Source organism: Haliotis rufescens, unplaced genomic scaffold (assembly GCF_023055435.1).
Source record: "Haliotis rufescens isolate VD_foot unplaced genomic scaffold, xgHalRufe1.0.p SCAF_7, whole genome shotgun sequence".
NCBI classification, from domain to species: Eukaryota; Metazoa; Mollusca; class Gastropoda; order Lepetellida; family Haliotidae; genus Haliotis; species Haliotis rufescens.
Window position 1 is genome coordinate 58,891,041 of NW_025964361.1, and position 27,919 is coordinate 58,918,959.

Genomic DNA, 27,919 nt, shown 5'->3' on the forward strand with positions numbered 1-27,919 from the left:
TCCGACATTATGAATCATCTACAGTGCAATACAGCCATGTGATTCTGAAACTCAGATGATAGATTCATTGCTTAGTTACTATTTCGACTACAGCAAATTCTAATATCATGAGTGGAGTGTCTTGATTGGACAGATACAAAACAATAGACTTTAACCACTCAATAAACAAGATACATTTGTAGTAAATGGTGGAGATTTAATAATAACCTCTGTTATTGCTGTCTATGATCATTTAGCCCTTGGGACGATTTATTCGTAGAGTTCTTATTTTTGTATATTACATGTAGTTGCAATTTCGTAAAAAAAAACATACAAAAAATTCAGGACAGCTTTCAGATATGCAGCTACTGTTGTGACTAATGTACTAAATTATCACTGAAATTAACTGTCACTTTGTTTAATGAAACAAAAACAGTCTTTCAACTCTGACTAGAATCCTTTTCTGCAAGTTATTTCCTCGTTCACTCATGACAGTCTGCTACAGTTAAAAATGAGTGAGAGCTATATCTGAACCTGTTTCACAAAGTGTTCATCGAACAGCTGATTCGGTCCGTGGCAGCACCAGGAATTCAACCCAGAGCAGTCCATGTCCACGACCGTTTGGTGAAACACTGCCCAGAACAATAGATCAAAACAGTATTTGATATACCGTATTCGACGTAATAAGCGACCAGGGTGCTCTCAAAAATAGAAATAGGGGTCTCTTATTAGAATATTATTTTGGTGGAAAAAACAGAGTTAAAAGATAAATTTTGTGGTTTACGCTGACAAACTGAACTGTTTTTATACGACAGATATATTTTTCCTGAATTTAATTGCCCATAGTTAAGGGTGTATATAACACACGCGTGCGTATTATACACGAATAAATAAGTCTTGTGTACATTGATCAATCAGAAGGGGTGCTAGTTTGGATTGTTCACTTGCCAATATATTAGCAAATATTGCCGTGGGTGCTTATTAGAGCGGAGCGCTTATTACGTCTTATACGGTAAATCAAATCTTCTCACTTTTCCATAAATCTGACACAGTTCATCTGGGGCCCCAGTAATTGTTAGGTTGCCCTAAGACACCCAATACCTCAGTTTTACCCTGAAAAAGTGTCTGAGTATGTGACTTACATCACCAGGGTTGTGAATACCCAAATGGCCATGGCTATCATTTCCATGGATTCTAAACATTATTTCTCAACAAGCAGCTTTCTTGGTCTATTCTTTCATTCTCTTTTTCTCTATTGTTCCTAAATTCAAATGAGAGTGTTGGCAGTACTTGTGGCTGCAATTATATATCTATACAGAAAGCATATCTTCAAGGTCAACCATGAAAATATATCGGACAATATCGAATATGAAACATATTGCTGTGAATTTCAATACTGATGATTGACTTCTAAACACATCAGACTGACCGATATTTCAACATTTCAATAATATTAAACACATGACTATAATAGAACAAGAAAGTAGCAATAATTATAATATTTCTGTTATTCAAGATATGGAACAATACCACTAACATGTGAATTAATTTAACCATCCCTACAATAATTTCAGTCATTACATAAAATACAATTTAAATGGTATATCAACATGTCTGGTGATATTTTATCTCAAATTTCAAATTTGTACTGACCAAGTTTCTTATCATTCGTTTACCGGAATTCGCTGAAGGGTAACGGTGTAATTTCTTTTCTGCGCATAATATTCGATTTTATTTTTCTCCAAAACACTGAATCCACTAGAGGGGGTGCACATTAAACTTGGGTGCGCACTATACTCAAGAAAAATCAGTACATATCTTTGATTTGTGGGCCGCGTCAAGAATGAAGAAAAGCTGGTTAATAGGATCTGAATATAAATGCCATAAATAATTGATATATACACTGATTGTATTGTGATCAATGGGTGATACTGGAGTGAGTCATGGACCAACCTAAGTAGCATGTTTAACACCAGATGAGTTCTTACAATGAGTAACAAATGGTATGTGTGTCAAACGAAAGAAAATGACTTTCACAACAATCCAAATACATTGTCACAAATACCATAACTGTAGGAAATGTCATGTGGTAGTTGATCTAATAAGCGCCCTGAGCACTTTATAAGTTGCAAGGATGCCAAAGATGACAGCATCACTTAAAATGTTGACAATAGTGGCGTGTACAGCATTATGTGAACTACAATCGACAACTAATTCGTTCTACAGCAAGGATTCATGGGATGGTATCTTTCGAATCCCACTGCAAACGTAGCCGCTTACAAAGCTGAAGATGATAAAGTCATGATTTAATGCTCATTAACAAGAAACTATCCACTTGATTCCTACAAAAAAATGAGTACTTTTGATCTTAGGCCACGATAAATTCATTACAAGATTTTCATTTTCAAAAATATGCATAAGTATTTTCAGTTGTTCAAGACATCTGTTTGTATTACCGGTGACGGCTGAATTTCACACGAAGCATGAATTTTTGGAACAAAAAGTGGTGAATGTCTTCAGCCGTAGGTACTCATGCACAATATAAAGATTTGAGGTGGGGAGTGTGGTAGTGAGGTGGGCGGAGGTAAAAATCTCAGAACTAATTTATTATGGCCTTACCCCATATCAAAATCAAAATACAATTAACAGTAAACATTAGCGCCAAACACCCTGAAGTCTTTACTAATTGCTTGCACTTTACAAATGTAATATTTCTGTTTTGTAATATTTACTAAATTCATGTTCCAGAGAAAGATAATATTTCCCTATTTCAGGTAAGTATATGCTTATGTTCCACATTACCCCAAAATACATAAAGTCAGGATTCATGGATAGAGCACGGTATGCACGGATAACAAAAATCCTGCAAATCGATTCTAATTGATAAATGAACTTTCATGTCAAATAGTTACAACAAATGAACTATGATATGGAACTGTGACAATGATTTGTGTGGAAGTAGCTGTGACGAGTCTATCTCTTTTTCTTGTTGTTGTTGTTGAGGACGGTGCCGTTAGTGTGCTGTATCCCCAGCGTGCCGGCCACGATGGACATGCCTTTGAAGTCCCAGTACGCTGATATGTGGTAGGCCATGTTGGTGTAGCCGATGATGTATTCACACAGCGAGAAGTAGCTGAATGCTGCACACAAAACAGAGAAAGAGCATGGTGAGTTGGTTTGGTATTGCTGTGATAGGTTGGTTGGTTGGTTGGTTTGTTGTTTAACGCCGCACTCAGCAATATTCCAGCTGTATGACGGCGGTCTGTATAAATAATCGAGTCTGGACCAGACAATCCAGTGATTGATAACATGAGCATCGATCCACGCAATTGGGATCGATGACATGCATCAACCAAGTCAGCGAGTCTGACCACCCGATCCCGTTAGTCGCCTTTTACAACAAGCATAGTCGCCTTTTACGGCAAGTATGGGTTGCTGAAGACCTATTCTACCCCGGAATCTTCACGGGTCCTGTGATAGGTGGAAACTGGTTGTAAAATCATGATTGATGATTGGGTCATGCCAACAAATCGATCATCGAAACATGTCAGTTAGTATCATTTGTTGTGTCTTAATGGTAAGTTCAGTAAAACTAGATCACACCTGACAAAAACAAATACAAACGCTTACTTTTACATTATTTTTAAAAAAAAGACACAGGACTAGTGAACAAAAGTTCTCAGGAAACAAAACTAGCTCAGGGTTGAGAGAGGGACAAAAATCCTTTGTTTTTTGACAATGGAAAATTGCATTCAATTGATGGTACCTTACCATCAATTTTCGATTATTTCAATTAATGAGGATACTAAACCTCACAACATCAGGACAACATTATGCAGCCTGTAGACAATTAGCACTAGCATATTGCAAACTGAGGACTCTTATTGGGAGAGTCTGCAATTCATACCAATAATCATAGGATCCTAAAACCTGACCTTGAACATCACCTTGACCCAGAACATCACCTTGATCCCGAACATCACCTTGACCCAGAACATCACCTTGACCCAGAATATCACCTTGACCCAGAATATCACCTTGACCTTTAATATCACCATGGCCCTGTGAGTGAGTGAGTGAGTGAGTGAGTGAGTTAAAGCTTTACGTCACATCGGCAATATTTCAGCCATATCATGACGAACAATGGCCCTGTAAATCACTTCTATCCTGAACTCTGCATATATCACCTTGACCCCCGAATAGCATCTTGACCTACTGACCTGTTGGCTCACAATACAGCCGATGAAGAGCAAAGAAGTACAGCAGTCCCATTGTAGAAAGGAAGTTAAGAACAAACATGATCTTCTTCAGCTTGTAGGAGATTTCCTCCTGTAAAAAAAACAGACATGCATGTCAAACCCTGGTTTTACTGGTTCAACAACAGTAATATCTAAACAGGACTTTAAATCCCCAGTTTTCCAGAATACACCACTCAACTTATGTAAGCAACCTGGTGATATCAATGTGAACAGTTTGATCACAATATCCCTAAGCAGGGCTCAAGTTAGCTACATAAAACATTAGGGATGGGTTTTTAGGTTCAAAGTGTTTCACAATAATTTGCGATGCACAAGGCTGTATGCCGATACATATCACGATACATTGAGGTATGAATTGAAGCTCATAAATGAAAAAAACAAGAACCTGGTAGAACATGATGTTAACTTGGTCAATAAATACACAGCCATCTTAGGGCCCTAGATGCATGTTCTGGGGCAGTGAAGGTTTTTGGCAAGTATATAACATTAAGCACATGATAAAAATCGCTATTTGAAATCACCCGATATATTGAGCATGAAAAAATGATATTGTGATACGTATTGTGGAAAGAATGAACCTCAATATACCAAACTACGGGTAATACCTCGCACCTTTATAAAACATGCATCAGTGCAACCTATTTTTGAAAAATGTCACCAATATTTTATGTCTACATGCACCCTGTGCACACAACATCCCTCTTTGAACACACTCAATACCTCTAAGCTCTATTTGTCACACGACTTCACAAAGCCCTGTCTTATGTGTAATCTGTCATGCTTTCGGGGGCTTGACATCTTCAAATGGTGGGTACTTCAAGTTCAAGACAATGTGCATGTTTCAATTATGATAAATTTATGGGACCAGGGTGCAACCTGGTTTTGTCTTGTGCAACTAGGTTTTCATGTCAACATGCCCCTTGTGCAAGTTAAAATCAAATTCCTCAAATTAAGCCCAGCGAAGGTTGCTTTGGAAAGTGATTGCAATACAGGGGCCACTTGGTCAAAAGGGGATATTAGCTCCCACAGTTTAACATAGAATTATGATAGAGAATTCAACACGTTATGTAAACTCACATCTTCAGAAAACTTCCCCGCTGTCCGCGTCAACCTGAATATGATGGTGTTCAACAGCATGTAGCACAGTGACGCCGTCATGAACACCACAAACAGCTTCTCGTGCACAGCTGCAATGACGACAGTAGTTTTGAAATGTATAAAGTTTTATTTGTTGTCAAAGCTTCAATTAAACCATGTGATTTTTTAATCAGTGGAGGCGTTGTTTTGTTTGTTCGTTGTTTAACGTCACACTCAGCAATATTCCAGCTATATGACAGTGGTCTGTAAATAATCTAGTCTGGACCAGACAATCCAGTGATTGAAATCATGAGCATCAATCAATGGAATTGCGATATGATGACATACATCAACCAAGTCAGCGAGCCGGACCACCCGATCCGGTTAGTCACCTTTTACGACAAGCACAGTCGCTTCTTATCATGCTTATGGTAAGCATGGGTTGCTGAAGACCTATTCTAACCCAAATCTTCACAGGTATGGAGATGTGATTTAGAATGATTTGATGTTGAAAATAACTTGATAGTGAAATTGATATGATTCTGAAATTAACTTGATAATGAAATAGAAAAATAAGAGATAATCATGATAATGAAACTCATGTGATAATAAAATCGAGGTGATAATAATAATGACACTGATTTCATAATAAAGGGGGTCAGTGAGTATGGTTTTAAGCCGCTTTTAGCAATATTCCAGCAACATCACGGCGGGAACACCAGAAATGAGCTTCACACATTGTACCCATGTGGGTAATCGAACCTGGACCATCGGCGAGACGAGCGAACTCTTTAAAGGGCAAGTTCACACGGAAATGAACCTATTTTTCTTGTACTTTTTCCACATTAAAAGTGTTAACCTAGAAGTGTCATAGACAAAAATATAAAAATATCACTAATAATTGACATATTTTTTGCATTAAAATGATTTATATTTTTCACATTTACCAAGTGTTCTATTTCCATAACAAAAACATCATGGCTTATGCCCCTTACAATATGACGTCATTGGTGCCAATTGATAAACATTATGACGTCATCATGCTTTGTTAGAGCCGCTTCACGTGGTGTAGGTACAGGTGTGTGATTCTAGCGTCTCAGATGCCAGCCAGCATAGTGTTATGCTGAGTCACCACTGCGCCGGAGTGTGTCGTAGGCCATGTTGTTTTACCACAAACTGGTACTTGATATCTTTTGCATTGAGAATAGACAGGGACCCAGTTGAATTGGCACCAATTACGTCATAATCTAAGGGGGATAACTCAGGCCTGTTTAGCTCGAAAAACGAAGGCCTCATAACGGCATATCATTTTCACACTATTGTGAGCTTCCTACTTTCACTGTGAAAAAAAATGAGTGTATATTTTCAAACACAGATACTAACTAATTCTAAAATTGCGTTTTGTTTAGAAAAAGATAGAAAGAGATTTTTGTGTGTACACTTCCCCTTTAACCACTGGGCTACCAGACCGCCCAATATCATAATAAAAGTTTCTGAAACTGATACGACATAAAAATGACAGTGAGATTGTGGTGAAACTTACGGTAGTTGTCCCTGTTAGAGATATACGTTACTCCGACAAGTGTGGAATTTTCTATAAAGTTCAGCCAGTAATTGAGTCCTATAACTTTGAGGAACAGTCCACGGTACTCTTTACTGACAACGTTGGTGAGGTTCTTGTACAAGTTGTAGTATATAATGGCCACTGCAAAGCGTGGTGTGGCGTGAAGGGCAACACATATCCTCCACACATAACTCTGGGGGGTGATGCCTGTCACAGCACTGATAGATGGGATGAAATTAGTTACCTGAAAAAGAAAGAAAATAGATATTCTGCTGTTAACATTGTTAAAATGATTTAATCATTCTTAAATCATTTTCATAATTTTGCTCATGACTATACAATCATAACATGCATGGATTTCCTTTCTAACAGTACCGGTAAATATAAGTCAGACAGAAGAAATATTATTATTGATGTCACTGGGGAAGTTTCATCCAGCAAACATCCCTGGTGAAATTGACGAAAGCACTGGAATGTAAATAACATATTTTTGCTAACAAACTGTAACACCATTTAAAACAGTTGCTATTTCATGTCATCATTTTGAACATATTAAATTACGATCACAACTGACATTGTCGAAGACCTAGAAATTTGATAACTGCAGATCGTTGGCTCCTGCATCCTAACAGCTGATGGTGGCAAACATGCCTCCTAAATCATCTATAATTGTCCTCGCGACAATAAACAGAAACACATTATTATTAATGTAATTTCTCCTGAAGTAGACAATGAACAGAAAAATGAGTACTAATGTATTTTTTTTTAATTCTAATGCTAATATTTCTAAATATTCGTAGTTGAATAATTAATGTTTCGAAAATAGGATATTTGAGGATATATCAATATAATCTAGTAACTTTAATTGCAAAATAAATTGGAGTCACAAATTGTGAAAACCAAATACTGTCTCCAATGTAGATGAAATATCTCTGAAAATTAGCAAAATCTCATCACACGCCCAAAAATCTCTTTGCTTTTGGACCAGGGGAGATTTTCTCTCATAGGTAAAAATGTCCAGGATAATCCTTGTTAATGTGTCTCTATATGTCATCATCACTGAAAAGAGGAGTTTGTTTTCACCATTTTCTGGAATACAAACTTTTGGTGAAGTGGCTGGTATTCAAGTAGACCCCGTTAAGGAGGACAAGACAGAAGTATTGACCAGTCTGGAAAGAACTATGTGAAACTAAAGGTGTTTTGGCAATAAATGATTCAACGTTCCCCACCCAAGATGTTCAACCGATAACAGCCCCCCACGGCTTCAGGCTGACCTGGTTAAACCCCAGGATGGTGATCACATCACTTTCACAAAGTGTTCCTTAGCCTTACTGAAACCACACTAGAAAACAATGAATGCTGTTCTGAATATTTTATAGGTAGAATTTTAGAAAGTCAGTCTATGAAGTTAGACGAGGTAAAACGAGGTGTGAGGTGGGAGTTTTGGTAGTGGGGAGTGGGGGATGAAAATAAGTGACCAAGTATTTTTTAAGTCGCTTCGAACAGTGTTTCAATTATAATCATGGCACGTCTGCTTGACAAGAGAGGATGAGATGGAAGCATGATAAGGCAAACTAAAATGGTTTTAACATTGCATTCAATATTATTTCACTTTTCAGGCGACGTGCATGCTGCTTGTACTAGTCACGACTTATGCCGGTTGTGTATCACAAGCCCACTGAGAGGCCATGCTACAGTTTAACATGGATACCCAACTCAGACTCAGTGTATTGACTCTGAGTCAAGTTGGTTGGTTGGTTGGTTGTTTAACGCCGCACTCAGCAATATTCCAGCTATATGATGGCGGTCTGTAAATAATCGAGTCTGGACCAGACAATCCAGTGATTGACATCATGAGCATCGATCCATGCAATTGTGATCGATGACATGCATCAACCAAGTCAGCGAGCCTGACCACCCGATCCCATTAGTTGCCTTTTACGACAGGCATAGTCACCTTTTACGGCAAGCATGGGTTGCTGAAGACCTATTCTACCCCGGAATCTTCACGGGTCTCTGAGTCAAGGGTTCCCTTAATGAGTGAGTGAGTGAGTAAGTATGGTCTTATGCCACTTTTAGCAATATTCCAGCAATATCATGGTGAGGAACACCAGAAATTGGCTTCACACATTGTACCCATGTGGGGAATGAAAATTTGTTTTTTGTGTGATGAGTGAACGCTTTATCAACTAGACTACGCACTCCCCTTAATGCCGAGCACCATGGAGGGCACCTTCTCAAGCAGGGTTAGAAACTGGCACTAGTCCAATAGTCCTTGCCAAACTGTCCAATAGTAAGGTATCATAAAGACTAGTAGCAATTTGCCATTTGTAATGGTTTTGCTATATATTATCATTATAAGGACTAGTGGACCAAAAATGTTAGTTTCTACCATTGTAAAGTCTTTTGGATAAGCATGATAAGAAAGAGTATCACTACAATCCTGGACAAGAAGAAAGAAGCAATGAGATTCAGAATCACCCAGAGTCTATCTCAGGCCACAACACAAATCATCAATATGTAGTCAACACCTGGCTGTCACAAAAAATAAACCAGATGAAAACATTTTTCATGAATATTCTTCTAAAAACTAATTTCCATTCATCAATAAATTCGCTGCATCATCCTGTGCTTGAACCATGTTAGCATGACACAGATGTTGTTTATTGACAGTTTATCCATAATTCCAACCCTACAAGCTGAATCTTCACAAGGGACATTACAAGGGTGAGGTGAGGTGAAATGGGGTTTAACGTCGCGTCCAAGATTATTGCACTTATATAGCGACGTGCATGTACGTGTGTGTGTTTGTGTGGCTGCTTGTACTAGTCCGGACTGGCGTCGATTTATAGTGCTAGCATACTGAGATACCATGCCGCAGTCTAACATGAATACCCCACTCAGACACAGTATACTGACTCCGAGCTGACCAGTCCTTGTTTTAGCCCCTTAATGCCGAGTGCCAGACAAGGTAACAACAAGTACCATCTTTTAATGTCTTTTGGTATGACGCGTCCGGGGATCGAACCCTGGACCTTCCGCTCTCCGGGCGGACGCTCTACCACTAGACCACAGAGGCTGTCCACATTACTAGGGAAACTAGGAGCACTCGAAGTTGTTTCAATAAAATGTACAATGGGAGTTTTTCATGTCATTTTTAAATAACCAAAATGTTATTAATAAATTATGCAACAAATCTTAGCAACACCATCAACAAATATGACAATTATATATTCTACTAAGTCGACTCCTGTTGTTTTGAAAAAGTCTGACTTATCAATGACTCGTCATCTTGATCTCATTACCATTTGACCTTGATGTCAGACAACAAACAGTGAACACACATCATGCATGTTGTGTAAATAACATTTATATAAACATGAGGATTAGAAAATAGTAGCAGAAGCATTTGTTGTATCCACATATATGCATCTAAATCCATTTGAGTCACATCACTGGATTATCATGAAGTCATGTGACTTACGATGTAATGCTGGGACTTACCACTTATAACTTATTTATAACCTGGAGTTCAAGACAACCTGGACAACACATCCAGTAGAAATAGTGATAAATATTGTAAGAGTTTGCAAGAACCGGACTGTGAGTTTGACAATAACTGAACCAATCGGGTTCGACTGCAGGTTCACTGGTACTTGGCCCTACAGGAGTTTCTGGAGGTACACCGGCGTCTCTAATAACAGATCCAACCCTTGTCATCTGGAGCCCAGGTCAAATATCCCCTGGTCTAGTAACATGAGCTTATACTTGTCAACAAGCTAACATGAATAAGGAAAATAAATTGCAAAAATTATCGACTAGAACCCACACTTTGCGGAGGTCCACAGCTTGCACACCGGTATTATGTTTATATCTCCATAAACACACATAATATCGAAGTCCATTCTTAATTACCAACAGAACTATTTGGCGGGCGGAATTCCTGAACTCAGGTGTAAAAAAATTATAGTTTCAACAAAGGTGTACACAAGGTAATGGTGATGCTAAGTAAGCATCATTGATATCTTAGTAACACACAAGCATTAGTGGTGTTCCATGTAATTGAAATAATTGAAGATTGATCAGAATGTCCAAACAACCAAGCAATTCACACTCAATTTTGCACTATTGATCACAAACAATTTTGCCCCCGTCTCAAGTTCTCAACTGTACGGTCCTTTTATTTAGGTTTATACACTGGAAAATGTGCAGCTTTAAACAACACACACACACACACACACACACACACACACACACACACACACACACACACACACACACACACATATATTCACTTACTACTTGGAGACGAAGAATGAGACTAGCGTCTATTTTGAAAAATAAAGTGCTGAAATAAGCATTTGTTTGTATGTGTGGCCTAGTTTTACTGAACTTCATATTAAAAATCAGTGAAATAACGCTAACTAATTAATCTAATGATGGCTCAATCATCAATCATGATTTTACAACCAATTTACATCACTAATAAGCAGGGTAAGCGTTACCCATGTTGAGCTGTGCGTGCGTGTGTGCATAAGTTTTTAACAAGGTGAGGTGAGGTAAATTGGTGTTTAATGTCGCGTCCAAGACTATTGCACTTATGTAGCAACAAGCATGCACGTGTGAGTGAGTGTGTGTGTTTGGCTGCTTGTACTAGTCCAGACTAATGCCGATTTTATAGTGCTATCCCACTGAGATACCAGTTTAACATGAATACCCAACTCAGACACAGTATACTGACTCCAAGCCAACCATCCTTGTTTTAGCCCCTGAATGCCGTGCGCCAGGAAGGGTAAGAAGCCTTTTGGTGTGACACAGCCGGGGATCGAACCCCTGACCTTCTGATCTCCAGGCAGACACTCTACCACTAGACCACAGTGAGGGTCGCCTCCACTTCAGACATATTATACAGTGACTATGTTCTTGTACAGACTGATTGCCAGGTTATTCCACCCTTGCTGGGAGGGTGTAATGTCTGGAAGCGTGAAAATAGCATCACTGCTGCTGGAAATAGATGCATCAGTCATTTCTTTATCACAAAATGACAACTGATATCGCTAGTGTTCTTGGTGAAAGCTGCTTAACCCAGGATCTCAATAGTTCCCGTTGTGTACAATTTGTTCCAGAATGACAATGATACATACTCTGATAAAGGCTAGAATTTCCAATATCAGTGATTTTGCACTAACATCAGGACCTTTGCGTGAGTTTGGATTGGACATTCTTCCACATAATTACCATATTTTCTAAAAAAGAATTAGGACATTTCGGAGGACAATCACTCAATGTCCTACAAAATGAATTGATCCGAATACCTGAAATACACCAAAAAATATCTCGGTATGGTAAGCTTTGCCTATCAAAGTCCATACATTAAACACAAAGATCTACTGAAAATAATGTCAAGTGGCAGGTCCAGACCAGCAGACTCAAAAGTTTCGGGACAGACTGTTATGATTTACCAATTACTTTTTTTTGGTTAGAGATTTGATTTGACAAATCGTATCATCATGATCATCAACAGCTGATCATAACAATCAATTACATAATTGTGAGTAGTGTTAAACTAATTGGGGACACTGAGTTTTTCTGCTTAACATTTTAAAGAAAACAGATCCTTAACAATTTCAACCATGTCAACAGTCAGTCTTTTTTTTTCATTGACAAATGTTTTATTTCTGAAAGATGAGACTTTTTACCAAGAGCAAGTCGGACAAATACATGCTTGTCTGGAAATTATGATACACACACCATAGGCTATGTTGACTTCATACCGGTAATGCAAACATCACAGATGAAATAAACAAACATTGAGTACAAGAGCACACTCTGTCCCAAACAATTTTTGAATACAAATCAACGAAATTTTTTTATGATAGTAAACAAAGTTAGCAGTGAGGGAATGGTCATATTATCTGTTCACCAATCGATTGTACATGCATTCCAAAATATTATTATCGATCACCATGAGCATCGCATTTGAAAATCTCGAGATCACAAATTGAAATGTCAATCAAGCAATTTCCATGGCATATTTGCCTTGAAAATGTATTCTACACAATAGGCATAAATGTTCCATCAACTAAAGTAGCAACTATGTGATCAAGTGAGTGAGTGAGTATGGTTTTATGCTGCTTTTAGCAATATTCCAGCAATATCATGATGGGGGACACCAGAAATGGGCTTCACACTTAGTGCCCATGTGGGGGATCGAACCCGGGTCTTCAACTTGACGAGAGAACGCTTTAACCACAAGGCTACCCCACCGCCCCCTATGTGATCAAGCAGTGAGTGAGTGAGTGAGTGAGTTTGGTTTTACGCTGCTTTTAGCAATATTCCAGCAATATCACGACGGGGGACACCAGAAATGGGCTTCACACTTAGTGCCCATGTGGGGGATCGAACCCGGGTCTTCGGCGTGACGAGCGAACGCTTTAACCACAAGGCTACCCCACCGCCCCTATGTGATAAGCAGGGAACAAGTAAGAAACTACTCAATACGTGACACCTTCTCTGTGCTGCAGTAATGAAGGGTGTAGGGTTGGAGGAATCTGTGTAATGAGCTTGAGGTCAAGTGTATGTCAAGGAGAAATAATTTTATTTATTTATACGCCCATACCTACACAAGCACCAGAAGTGCTGCATGTTTAGATAAACATACATAGTAAAGATATCACTGCAGACTTCTTCATGAATCCCAAACTCACATATGACTTAGATAGGTTTCTGTTCTGGCTGTACTGACAAAATTGTTTGATGAAATGTTTGATGCTGTGATGCTGTGAGGAAGACACATGCAAGCGATTGGATTGACTGCTAAAAAAGAAGTTCTGAAGATGAAAGCATGTGTGCAGGGTCACATACAAATAGATCAACACATCCTCTCTACTTCCAAGCTGATAATTATTAGCAAAGTAAGACAGTTACAAGCAACAGTTAACAAAAAACAGTTAGAACTCAGCACAGTGCTCTAAAACCTGACTTACTTCTGAGAGCTTCTCAGCATTCACTGTCAATAGATTGTTAATTATTGATCCAATGATGATGTTGACTATTGATCACAAAATAAGAGCTTGACTTCCATCAATAATGATAGTTACTTAAAGTGTTCATTTTAATATCATTTGGCATGGTACCTTTTCAACACTTCATCATGATGTACAACAGCTACAGATAAGCTGTGTATTAGCGTAAAATACCCCCCCCCCCCCCCCCCAATTTTTTTTTTATTCAAAACCCAATTACTTTCAATTGACTTGCGTATAGAAACAAATGCATTAATGAAAAACTCAAATGTACAAACACAGCATGTGAAAATATCCAATGGAGCTAATTTCCATAACACAATTACTAGATAATTTACTTTCCAAGTCAAGCCCTTAGTTAGAACCCTTATATACATTTAAAACATTATCATGATTATTTGAATTTTTTTTTAAATCGCAAAATGTTAGCTAATTTTGGAAAAACCCAATAGAGTGATGAATAGATGAGTGAAAAAATATTGGTTATCCAAGAAAAATGTAATAACCCAATTAAAATAGAAACCTTTGAGTAAAAACACTCATACAGCGACGTGCTTGCACGTGAGAGTGTGTGTGTTTGGCTGCTTGTACTGGTCAGGACTAATGCCGATTTCATAGTGCTAGCCCACTGAGATATTATGCCGCAGTTCAACATGAATACCCCACTCAGACACAGTATACTGACTCCGAGACGACCAGTCCTTGTTTTAGCTCCTTAATGCTAAGCACCAGACAGGGTAAAAACAAGTACTATCTTTTAACGTCTCTTGGTATGCCGTGGCCATCTGTGTGGGAAATTACGTTGCACCACACAACAGTCTATGACTTTACTGTCTTTAGCCACTAATCCGAAGCTGAAATTCTGTGCAGAAAGCTCAATTTAAACAGTATTAAATATAAAGACACTAAATTCTACTGAAAATGATGCTAAGAGCCAAGTTCATGCTTGTCATCGCAAGAGTTTTTCGGCACTGACTGCATCATCAACAACTGTCTTGTTAAGCCTGGGCTTGATTGCTGACAGGCCACCTAGACACAGCTGGAATAGTACTGACTTCTGCTTCAAACATTCACTAACAATGTTAATAAGGAGTCTGAATAAAGGCATCGTCTTAAATCAAATACCTTGTTAACTACACTGAACTCCACTTCCAGTGAAACAGATCTTACTGTCAGGACTAGCTATTGATATAGATTACCGTATTCGACTTAATAAGCGCCCCGCTCTAATAAGCGCCCACGGAGATATTTGCTAATATATTGGCTAGTGAACAAACCCAATTAGCATGATTAGCACCCCTTCCGTTTTATCACTGTACACAAGATTTATATTCGCGTATAATACGCACTCGTGTGTTATATGCACCCTTAATTATGGGCAAATAAATTCTGGAAAAATATATCTGTCGTATATAAACATTTCAGGCTGTCAGCATAAACCACCAAATTTATCTTTTAACTCTGTTTTTTTCACCAAAATAATATTCTGATAAGAGCCCCCTATTTCTAATTTTGAGAGTGCCCTGGGCGCTTACTACGTCGAATACGGTATAGACATTGATAATCGCTAACTAAATATCGATCAATTATCATTAAATATCAGAGAAGTAACTTAATCTGTGTTCCTGTTTACCGGTAATTACCAGTTTTTTACCAGTAAAATTAGGCCTGGACCGGTAATTCATGTGACTGCCAGTCCCTGTGGACCGGCAAATAAAATACAGTAAACTACAGTTATAACGAACACGCTTATAATGAACTGACCCTCATAACGAACTTATTTTTAGTCCCGACCATTTGTTGTATAAATGCTGCTTTTGTCCTTATAAAGAACTACAGTTATTACAAACTAAAATTAGTGGTTCCTTCGAGTTCGTTACAACCGTAGTTTACTGTACCTTGTAAATATGGGATATTCATATACCGTATTCGACGTAATAAGCGCTCCGCTCTAATAAGCGCCCACGGCGATATTTGTTAATATATTGGCCAGTGAACAATCCTAATTAGCATCCCTTCCGATTGATCAATGTACACAAGACTTATTTATTCGCGTATAATACGCACTCATGTGTTATATGCAAACTTAATTATGGGCAATTAAATTCTGGAAAAATATATCTGTCGTACATAAACATTTCAGGCTGTCAGCATAAACCACAGAATTTATCTTTTATCTCGTTTCTTTCACCTAAATAATACTCTAATAAGAGCCCCCTATTTCTAATTTGATAGCGCCCTGGGCGCTTATTACGTCGAATACGGTAAGTGTATTTTTCAAACAAAGTCAGCTTGTCTGTTACCATCAGGGTTTCCCCTTGTCAATTTTTAGTGCAAGGAAATGACATTTTGCTTTGCCTAAAGGTTAAAAATATCTTTGTAGTGACTTTTTCTTGAAACATTAAAAAAGAAGAAGAGAAAATTGTGACTGATCTTTGAGTGAATGATGTGTAGATCTAACTAAGTTACTTCAGAGACGACGTCATTGCATTGAACATGATGAGAAGAATTATAACCAGGTAATTTTCATATGTTTTATTATTTGTTGAAAGTTGGGACTGACAAATATTAGAGGGGACTGGTCATTTTTAGAGTTACCAGTCCACTAGGACTGGCAGTTTCAAGAGCCAGTCGATACACTGTTAATGCAAATGTGCAAGAAAGTCCTCCTAGATAGAAATCAACATATTTTACACCACTATATAATGCATGACACATATATGCATGGATTACTTTGTGGACATTTGAGACATCACAAAAACAGTTGCTTTCCATCTTTGACAATTGGCATTACTGACAATAAAAAGTCTCGGTATATCTAAACCTTATTTCATCACAATAGATTATGTAAGTTATTAACGATGACAACAATTTCATATTGATAATGGTTAATAATTCTTCCCATCGATGATAATTCTGATTCTTGATCTTTTTAGCCAGCCCAAGTACATGTACATGCAAAAATGATGAAGTCCTGTCCAAAATACTGGCAAGAATTTCTGACTGATCCCATGTTTAACCAATGAACCAGTAGAAACATCTGCCCCTGTACACATCTATCCTCTGAACTCCGTACTGTGTACTGCAGTTAGACTAACATCTAGTCTCTGAACCGCGTACTGTGTACTGCAGTTAGACTAACATCTAGTCTCTGAACTCCGTACTGTGTACTGCAGTTAGACTAACATCTAGTCTCTGAACCCCGTACTGTGTACTGCAGTTAGACTAACATCTAGTCTCTGAACTCCGTACTGTGTACTGCAGTTAGACTAACATCTAGTCTCTGAACTCCGTACTGTGTACTGCAGTTAGACTAACATCTAGTCTCTGAACTCCGTACTGTGTACTGCAGTTAGACTAACATCTAGTCTCTGAACTCCGTACTGTGTACTGCAGTTAGACTAACATCTAGTCTCTGAACTCCGTACTGTGTACTGCAGTTAGACTAACATCTAGTCTCTGAACTCCGTACTGTGTACTGCAGTTAGACTAACATCTAGTCTCTGAACTCAGTACTGTGTACTGCAGTTAGACTAACATCTAGTCTCTGAACTCCGTATTGTGTACTGCAGTTAGACTAACATCTAGTCTCTGAACTCCGTATTGTGTACTGCAGTTAGAGTAACATCTAGTCTCTGAACTCCGTACTGTGTACTGCAGTTAGACTAACATCTAGTCTCTGAACTCCGTACTGTGTACTGCAGTTAGACTAACATCTAGTCTCTGAACTCCGTACTGTGTACTGCAGTTAGACTAACATCTAGTCTCTGAACTCCGTACTGTGTACTGCAGTTAGACTAACATCTAGTCTCTGAACTCCGTACTGTGTACTGCAGTTAGACTAACATCTAGTCTCTGAACTCCGTACTGTGTACTGCAGTTAGACTAACATCTAGTCTCTGAACTCCGTACTGTGTACTGCAGTTAGACTAACATCTAGTCTCTGAACTCCATACTGTGTACTGCAGTTAGACTAACATCTAGTCTCTGAACTCCGTATTGTGTACTGCAGTTAGACTAACATCTAGTCTCTGAACTCCGTATTGTGTACTGCAGTTAGAGTAACATCTAGTCTCTGAACTCCGTACTGTGTACTGCAGTTAGAGTAACATCTAGTCTCTGAACTCCGTACTGTGTACTGCAGTTAGACTAACATCTAGTCTCTGAACTCCGTACTGTGTACTGCAGTTAGACTAACATCTAGTCTCTGAACTCTGTATTGTGTACTGCAGTTAGACTAACATCTAGTCTCTGAACTCCGTACTGTGTACTGCAGTTAGACTAACATCTAGTCTCTGAACTCCGTACTGTGTACTGCAGTTAGACTAACATCTAGTCTCTGAACTCCGTACTGTGTACTGCAGTTAGACTAACATCTAGTCTCTGAACTCCGTATTGTGTACTGCAGTTAGACTAACATCTAGTCTCTGAACTCCGTACTGTGTACTGCAGTTAGACTAACATCTAGTCTCTGAACTCCGTACTGTGTACTGCAGTTAGACTAACATCTAGTCTCTGAACTCCGTACTGTGTACTGCAGTTAGACTAACATCTAGTCTCTGAACTCCGTATTGTGTACTGCAGTTAGACTAACATCTAGTCTCTGAACTCCGTACTGTGTACTGCAGTTAGACTAACATCTAGTCTCTGAACTCCGTACTGTGTACTGCAGTTAGACTAACATCTAGTCTCTGAACTCCGTATTGTGTACTGCAGTTAGACTAACATCTAGTCTCTGAACCCCGTACTGTGTACTGCAGTTAGACTAACATCTAGTCTCTGAACTCCGTATTGTGTACTGCAGTTAGAGTAACATCTAGTCTCTGAACTCCGTACTGTGTACTGCAGTTAGACTAACATCTAGTCTCTGAACTCCGTACTGTGTACTGCAGTTAGACTAACATCTAGTCTCTGAACTCCGTACTGTGTACTGCAGTTAGACTAACATCTAGTCTCTGAACTCCGTATTGTGTACTGCAGTTAGACTAACATCTAGTCTCTGAACTCCGTACTGTGTACTGCAGTTAGACTAACATCTAGTCTCTGAACTCCGTATTGTGTACTGCAGTTAGACTAACATCTAGTCTCTGAACTCCATACTGTGTACTGCAGTTAGACTAACATCTAGTCTCTGAACTCAGTACTGTGTACTGCAGTTAGAATAACATCTAGTCTCTGAACTCCATACTGTGTACTGCAGTTAGACTAACATCTAGTCTCTGAACTCTGTATTGTGTACTGCAGTTAGACTAACATCTAGTCTCTGAACTCCATACTGTGTACTGCAGTTAGACTAACATCTAGTCTCTGAACTCCGTACTGTGTACTGCAGTTAGAGTAACATCTAGTCTCTGAACTCTGTACTGTGTACTGCAGTTAGACTAACATCTAGTCTCTGAACTCCGTACTGTGTACTGCAGTTAGACTAACATCTAGTCTCTGAACTCCGTACTGTGTACTGCAGTTAGACTAACATCTAGTCTCAACTCCGTATTGTGTACTGCAGTTAGACTAACATCTAGTCTCTGAACTCCGTACTGTGTACTGCAGTTAGACTAACATCTAGTCTCTGAACTCCGTATTGTGTACTGCAGTTAGAGTAACATCTAGTCCCTGAACTCCATACTGTGTACTGCAGTTAGACTAACATCTAGTCTCTGAACTCCGTACTGTGTACTGCAGTTAGACTAACATCTAGTCTCTGAACTCAGTACTGTGTACTGCAGTTAGACTAACATCTAGTCTCTGAACTCCATACTGTGTACTGCAGTTAGACTAACATCTAGTCTCTGAACTCCGTATTGTGTACTGCAGTTAGACTAACATCTAGTCTCTGAACTCCATACTGTGTACTGCAGTTAGACTAACATCTAGTCTCTGAACTCCATACTGTGTACTGCAGTTAGACTAACATCTAGTCTCTGAACTCTGTATTGTGTACTGCAGTTAGACTAACATCTAGTCTCTGAACTCCGTACTGTGTACTGCAGTTAGACTAACATCTAGTCTCTGAACTCCATACTGTGTACTGCAGTTAGACTAACATCTAGTCTCTGAACTCCGTACTGTGTACTGCAGTTAGACTAACATCTAGTCTCTGAACTCCGTACTGTGTACTGCAGTTAGAGTAACATCTAGTCTCTGAACTCCGTATTGTGTACTGCAGTTAGACTAACATCTAGTCTCTGAACTCCGTACTGTGTACTGCAGTTAGACTAACATCTAGTCTCTGAACTCCGTACTGTGTACTGCAGTTAGACTAACATCTAGTCTCTGAACTCCGTACTGTGTACTGCAGTTAGACTAACATCTAGTCTCTGAACTCCGTACTGTGTACTGCAGTTAGAGTAACATCTAGTCTCTGAACTCTGTACTGTGTACTGCAGTTAGACTAACATCTAGTCTCTGAACTCCGTACTGTGTACTGCAGTTAGACTAACATCTAGTCTCTGAACTCCGTACTGAGTACTGCAGTTAGACTAGCATCTAGTCTCTGAACTCCGTATTGTGTACTGCAGTTAGACTAACATCTAGTCTCTGAACTCCGTACTGTGTACTGCAGTTAGACTAACATCTAGTCTCTGAACTCAGTACTGTGTACTGCAGTTAGACTAACATCTAGTCTCTGAACTCCGTATTGTGTACTGCAGTTTGACTAACATCTAGTCTCTGAACTCCGTATTGTGTACTGCAGTTAGAGTAACATCTAGTCTCTGAACTCCGTACTGTGTACTGCAGTTAGACTAACATCTAGTCTCTGAACTCCATACTGTGTACTGCAGTTAGACTAACATCTAGTCTCTGAACTCCGTACTGTGTACTGCAGTTAGACTAACATCTAGTCTCTGAACTCCATACTGTGTACTGCAGTTAGACTAACATCTAGTCTCTGAACTCCGTATTGTGTACTGCAGTTAGACTAACATCTAGTCTCTGAACTCCGTACTGTGTACCGCAGTTAGACTAACATCTAGTCTCAACTCCGTACTGCGTACTGCAGTTAGACTAACATCTAGTCTCTGAACTCCGTACTGTGTACCGCAGTTAGACTAACATCTAGTCTCAACTCCGTATTGTGTACTGCAGTTAGACTAACATCTAGTCTCTGAACTCTGTACTGTGTACTTCAGTTAGACTAACATCTATCCTCTGAACTCCGTATTGTGTACTGCAGTTAGACTAACATCTAGTCTCTGAACTCCGTACTGTGTACTGCAGTTAGAGTAACATCTAGTCTCTGAACTCCGTACTGTGTACTGCAGTTAGACTAACATCTAGTCTCTGAACTCCGTACTGTGTACTGCAGTTAGACTAACATCTAGTCTCTGAACTCCGTATTGTGTACTGCAGTTAGACTAACATCTAGTCTCTGAACATGTGCTGAAATGAACATATTTTACAGAAGAAAAAAACAGTTGTTAAATTATAGTTACTTCTCATGTGCTGAAATGAACATATTTTACAGAAAAAAAACAGTTGTTAAATTATAGTTACTTCATAGAGACTTTCTTCATTTTCTGATACTGCTGCATCCTAGACTTGCAAAACATTATAGACTTGCATGGGCTGTATTGAATATATATGTTTCAGGGTCTGCATGACAGACTATAGTGCAGTATGTAAGTAGGCACCTGGGTTGATTCTGAATAACAAGTGTTATTACCATTTACCATTAGCACTGCATGGTGTTACATATTGCAATATATTTTCTGTTACTTAGTGGGTAAAAAAAATATATATAACAAGTTTTAGTATTATTTTTATCGTTAAACCTAAAATCTGCACAGAAAATCATTCACAAATAATGTTTCCCTGCAAAACTGAAACGCTGATTGAATTCTCTCTCATCTCCCCTGTATCTATGAATACAAATGGCTGCGAATGACAATGCTAAGTATTACTTACTATAGTATGTGGAAAATTGGTCTGCATGTACAGTTAATGTCAAACAGTGTCAAACTTTAGCACCCAATATATATACATATAGCATTACAGATACTGTATCACAAAATATTGCAATAAATATACTTATTCAATACGCTGCCCTACCTAAAAGCAGAAAGCCAAATTTGTCATGTTTTTGGATAATGATGTCAGTAAGAAATTGGGCAAACTTTTTTTTTAAGTCCAGTTTCCACCCTTGCCGAACAAGGCTGGAATTCCTGGGCTCGATCGTTGCACCACTAATGGCTATTACGAGTAATGTCCCTTCAAAGCCTCTCCTATGGACCAATCAGATTCCACACCTTGTATCACCTGCATTTGCTTCAAATAAAATGGTGCCCCCCAGTCAAGACGATCTGATTACTAATCAATATCTATATTGCGATAAAACGGATCTTACTTTGCAAAGTGCATCAAATCACATGAGCACCTTGATTAAAAACATGAAAAGATTTGGAAAAAATCTGTTGACGAGTTGGCGGTGCACATGCTTTGCAAACCCTGCAATCGACTGAAATCTGCACGGCAGTTTACGAACCGGATTTCGATTTCGTTGCACGATTTTGATTGGACTATGCACAGACTCCTTAGTCCAGCCAAAATGTAACTCCATAATACCAGCCTAGTTAGACATGGGTGGAAACTGGACTTTATTATATAAGTCAGTTAACTCCCTTGCCTCAGGAAGATGCTGAGAACCAACCTAAACCTTAATTTGTCACAACTTTAGCTGCTATGACTAACAAGAAAAGATAACTCTCACATCACAACAACCATAGTTAATCCCATCAACAAATAAATAATTGAAAAACCATTAGTGTCAGCTCTTTATGAGAGTTCCACAAAATATGAGTCAATACCTTCGCGTGTGCACAATGCTTCCAATAGTATGGATAGCCTGTGACCATGCAATAGGCATTGATTGATTTCACCCTGCACCAATATTGATTATACTATTCTATGTAAATGTATCTGTGTGTGTGGTATTGATGCATGTATCTTTGCAAATGATCCAATTGTCCTCTAGGAGGTACCAAATCAATATTGTCCCCCATTCCAAATGTAAGGCAACGATGGAATGAGAGGTTTATTTCATTATTGTTATCATGTACATAATCCAAATACCAGTCTGCAAATTTGGCCACAAGTCCAAAACCGAGGTCTTGCAACATACTGTTTGATGTGGTATAATACTTGCAATCTCTGTTAAAAATTGTCCATCTCTTAACACGAAAATCTACAGAAAATGATGCTAAGAGCTAAAGTTCGGTCAAGTAGATTCAAAGTTTTTGGCAGAGATTGTGATACATGTCTACAAACGGGGAAATGGATATGGTTTTCAGCATTAGAAATTGGCACTAGTCCTGTAGTCCTTGCCAAACTGCCCAATAGTTAAGGTATCATTAGGGCCAGTGGAAATTTGCCCTTTTTAAGGGTTTTGCTATATGTTGTCATTGTAAGGACTAGTGGACTAAAAATGTTAGTTTCTACCGCTGGTTTTACCAACAAACACAGTAACTGCATCTCCATGTCCACCTTTAGCAGGATATTATTCACACATGCTGAGGCCTTTATTTCAATTTTTGAACAAAATAATGAGTTTATGATAAATAAGTTTGGAAGACTTGATAAATCGCTGAAGGAATTATTCTGTATACAAATGAACGCACTGCCCTGTTTTCCTCACCTTACATGACTCATCGAGGGACATACAATGTAGTTGGCAAATGTTTGTAATCGGTACATCCAACCAATCATAACTGCTTACAAACATTTGGGCATATTTCAGAATTATATGTGAAAGAATTAGCTCCTATCATGCCTGGAAAATGTTTAAATCTTATTCCTTCATTGAAATTCTCTTACTAGTTACTGGTACATACTGATATCAGTACCGGTTATGATGAGTGTCTTTCAATATGTTCAGGTGTTATGTACAGTGGTAGACTTAAACACATGAACATGTTGAACAGTATTTCAGGCATATGTCATACATGTGGAGGGAAGTCAAAAGAAGTTTAGGCCATAGACATGATGTACAAAATTGGTGAATTGATACGGTGCAGACAGACTTATCATGCTTATGGTAGGACCAAGGAACAGCAGATCCTTGAATGGCAGAGAATGAACAGTAAAGTACAACATTTTTAACAAATTGGCGAGAATTCGCTAATGAAGGAATATCTGTTACTATCCAGAACAGTTTGCCGATAGAATCTGACTCTACTAGTTTGCAATATCACTTCCCAAATTATACAGATTGTGTAGACAAAAATCATTTCTGGTATTTACCATTTATCAGATACCGGAAGTAACATGCATTTTAATGGTTATTTTTGTCGGGACCGGAGGAGAATTTTGTTAGAAACTGAGCATACTGATATACCGAGAGAGGCCATCAACTTGAACACCTACATGTCCATGGAAAACTGGGACTATTGCGGAAGGATGCACTTACATATTGTTTATTGATACAATGTATTTGATAACACTGCATCAATACATAAAATGGAAATAACTATACAAATATCATAATTCCTCGGACAAATTGCTGACGTAAGTTACACTCACATGAAAATTAAAAAAAACTTTGCAAACAATGGGAATAACAGATACTCGTTAGTAAAGACCTTCGGCTAAGAAATTCATACATATGGATTAGACATTTAAGATCTTTTGTCAAAAGTATCATTTTGTCGTAACATTTCTGAATGGACTCATTAATATATTGACCTTTCAAATCAGTGACAGTTTTGAAAATAATTCCTGATCTGTCAAATAAAGAATTAATGTCTTAACAACATTATAACATTATATTTTGAAATCCCCCCAAAATTCAAAACAAATGCTTTGACATGTTTTTATATGTCATAATACTTAGCCACTTCTTGAACAATGCACATCAATACTTGCCATAATCAAGCTAATTAAGCCAGCAGCAATTAACTCAATAGGCAATTAACATCTACACAATCAAGGGCCCACCAGCTGATGGTCAGGTTGCATACTTTGCATGATTGGACACACACAATAGGTGGATGAAACAATTAACTACTTATTACACTTTGAAATAGTTTACAGTAGTTGACCACGACAAACACCCGTTCCTTACTCTACTTATGACCATTAACTGCATGTTATGAAATCTAGTTATTTTCACAAGCTTTAACATATGTACTATGGTCTTTTTTTCAGTTCTTTTACCAGATTCACAGACATGACAGATATATTATTTGTTGTCAAAAACATGAGGTCCTTGGTCATGTTGGTCCAAACAAGTAAAGAATTACGGAAAAACAATGTTTTTAACACATTCAACTGATCTCTTGATAAATATTGTAAGTCTTGTGAAAGTAGACTTACATCTAGTCTCTTTAATGAACATATTTTACACATAAAAACGGTTGTTAAAAAATCGTTATTAAACATAATAAATAGGAGCCCAAAGACTCTCTTAATTTTCAGTAATCTAGACTTGCTTCATAGCAAATCTTCATGGGCTTTATTGGATATATATTTGTTTCAGGGTCTGTAGGACAAGACTAGGGTGAAATGTCCCTATTACCTTGAATGACAAGTCTTCCGACCTCTATCTACTTTGTGAATTATTAATTTAATTGAAATGTAGCATAAGACTTGCTGTTCTTAATGTTTACATACTATTCCAGTTGAATGTGAGATATTATAGATATGAGATATAGATTCTAGGTTTGCAGTTCTGTAAAGCAGGCAATTTTAAAAAAATGACTAGCTGAAGTCACATCAGTGTTATTAACATGATAACATCACATGTCATAACAATACAGAAATCAAATATTTCATATAAAAAGTTGATGGATCTCTTAGGTCTATATTACAAAACCTCATGTATCAAGAACATGCATCCTCGCATGACTATTTCCGAAGAAATATAAAAGCATATCACAAAAAGCAAAACAATATTATCCATAACATTAAACCATGAGTCAAGAAAAAGGTCATGAACCCATTTATGTATAAACACAGTAAATAAAAGTTAATCATGTTTATCGCATTATCTTATAAAGAAGTTCACCTTGACTTGTCTTCCAATTGCCTTGATTACAGTTAAATTATTAATCCCACATTGAACGCAGAACTTGATCCGCTGACCTGTGTCAGAAACTAGGACTAATCCTATCACCTGAATAAAATATCTCAATCATTAACAAACATTCTGGATTAGTAGAAATAGTTAATACTTGGAATTATTGTTTGTAGCACTGTGACTAAAGTATCTGAGCTAGCCTAATAAAGCTTCCTAATAAAGCTTCCCCAAGGAATAAATCTGACTGTTCTCTCAAATAAAATAACTTGAATCTGTTTCAAAAAAAGTTTAAAAGGATTATCGACTAAGCTTACGCTAATGTACCAGCACGAATAAAAAAAAACTCATTAAAAAACAGATAAAGTTTCACATTTTCCAAAATCACAGCATGTCAACTTGTTAACTTTGATGTTTGTTTACAAACAAATAGATGATCCGAGAAAGTGTTCAAACAATGCGTCACCAGGAAATGGATACAATCTAGGGCTACAATTTCCTCAAATGGCTAATACTTACATTACACTGAGTGTCGTTCACATCGTCGAAACGGAACAGATATGCTGTCACGAAACAGAAGAGGAGGGCAAGCGCTGGCAGCGAGACGGTAACCACCGCAAATTTCAAGATTGGAATGTGCAAATACACTTTTTCTATCGTTCCTTCCAGCGGTTTCCCCATGGTTTCTTTCCACCTACAGCTCCCGTTCACGAAAATCACTTTTAGTAACTTTATCCTCGTTCAATCACGCGTCGGTGTTATTCGCGTTTGGTTGACAGAGGCAACCGGAAGTGGTGGTCGAAGGTGTGGTCATGGTTTCGTTAAAAAACACGAACGTTTCTGATTACGAATCTGGATTGGTTAATCTCGGCATGGTGCACATTGTGCATTGACGACCTCACTCTCAGGGCATAATGTTGCTGTGGTAATAAATACTTCGGCGTCTTTTCTTATTTGACAACCCCTGTTGATTTACTGTCAGACAACGCAACAGCTGTTTCTACAGTGGAAGCTAACACAGTAGCATGCAGAATGTAAGCTATGCGATACAATGGGCTCGGTAATGCGTACTGTTGGCATCAATATTTTATACTGTGAAGTGCCAAGCTTGCATTATCCCTTTCTATCAAAACTATTTGCATCTTACATCTGTGAATCACGTGCTTTTGTTGCGTGACAATCCTTCATAGATTTTTGATTTGTCAAAAATATATTTATGCCAGGTCATTGCAAATGGACCGATGCATAAACGCGGGGACCGTGTTCAAACAACTTGAAAAAAAAATGTTTCAAAAAGTAATCAATACATTTCAGCTTTGTAGTCTATATAGCTATTAAAGTACATTATAAAAGTAAAATATTGATTTTTGACAAAGAGAACTGTGTGACTGAAATGAACCATGAATACTTTACAATATCCAGCGATGGAGTGAGTCAATGGGTGAGTGAGTATGGTTTTACGCCGCCTTTAGTAATATTCCAGCAATATCACGGCGGGGAACACCAGAAATGGGCCTCACACATTGTACCCATGTGGGGTCTTCGGCGTGACGAGCGAACGCTTTAACCACAAGGCTACCCCACCGCGCCTATCCAGCTATGGATTGCAGTCGGCCATATAAACAGACACGCAAACAAGACAAACTAGCTTTACACACACACACACACACACACACACACACACACACAAACACAAACACACACACACACACACACACACACATATATATATATATATATATATATATATATATATATATATATATATATACGTACATAGAACTTTGTTACTGGGTATGTTCACTTGTTACTGAGGGCGGTTGGGTAGCCTAGTGGTTAAAGCGTTCGCTCGTCACACGGACGACCCGGGTTCGATTCTCCATATGGGTACAATGTGTGAAGCTCATTTCTGGTGTTCCCCATCGTGATATTGCTGGAATATTGCTAAAAGCGGCGTAAAACCATACTCACTCACTCACTCACTTGATCACATAGTTGCCACTTTAGT

The 27,919-nt window shown here is 38.3% G+C and overlaps 1 protein-coding gene across 1 annotated transcript; it reads right to left on the bottom strand.

The window, feature by feature from the left end:
• Positions 1-862: 862 nt before the first annotated feature.
• On the bottom strand, positions 863-26,709 carry LOC124147539 (post-GPI attachment to proteins factor 2-like). The gene is made up of 5 exons (XM_046518167.2): positions 26,431-26,709; positions 6,859-7,123; positions 5,316-5,425; positions 4,200-4,308; positions 863-3,119 (listed from the first exon to the last, which is right to left on the bottom strand). The coding sequence occupies exons 1-5, from the start codon at positions 26,590-26,592 to the stop codon at positions 2,953-2,955; spliced, it is 813 nt and encodes a 270-aa protein (XP_046374123.2). The 5' UTR covers positions 26,593-26,709; the 3' UTR covers positions 863-2,952.
• Between the last annotated feature and the right edge of the window lie 1,210 nt (positions 26,710-27,919).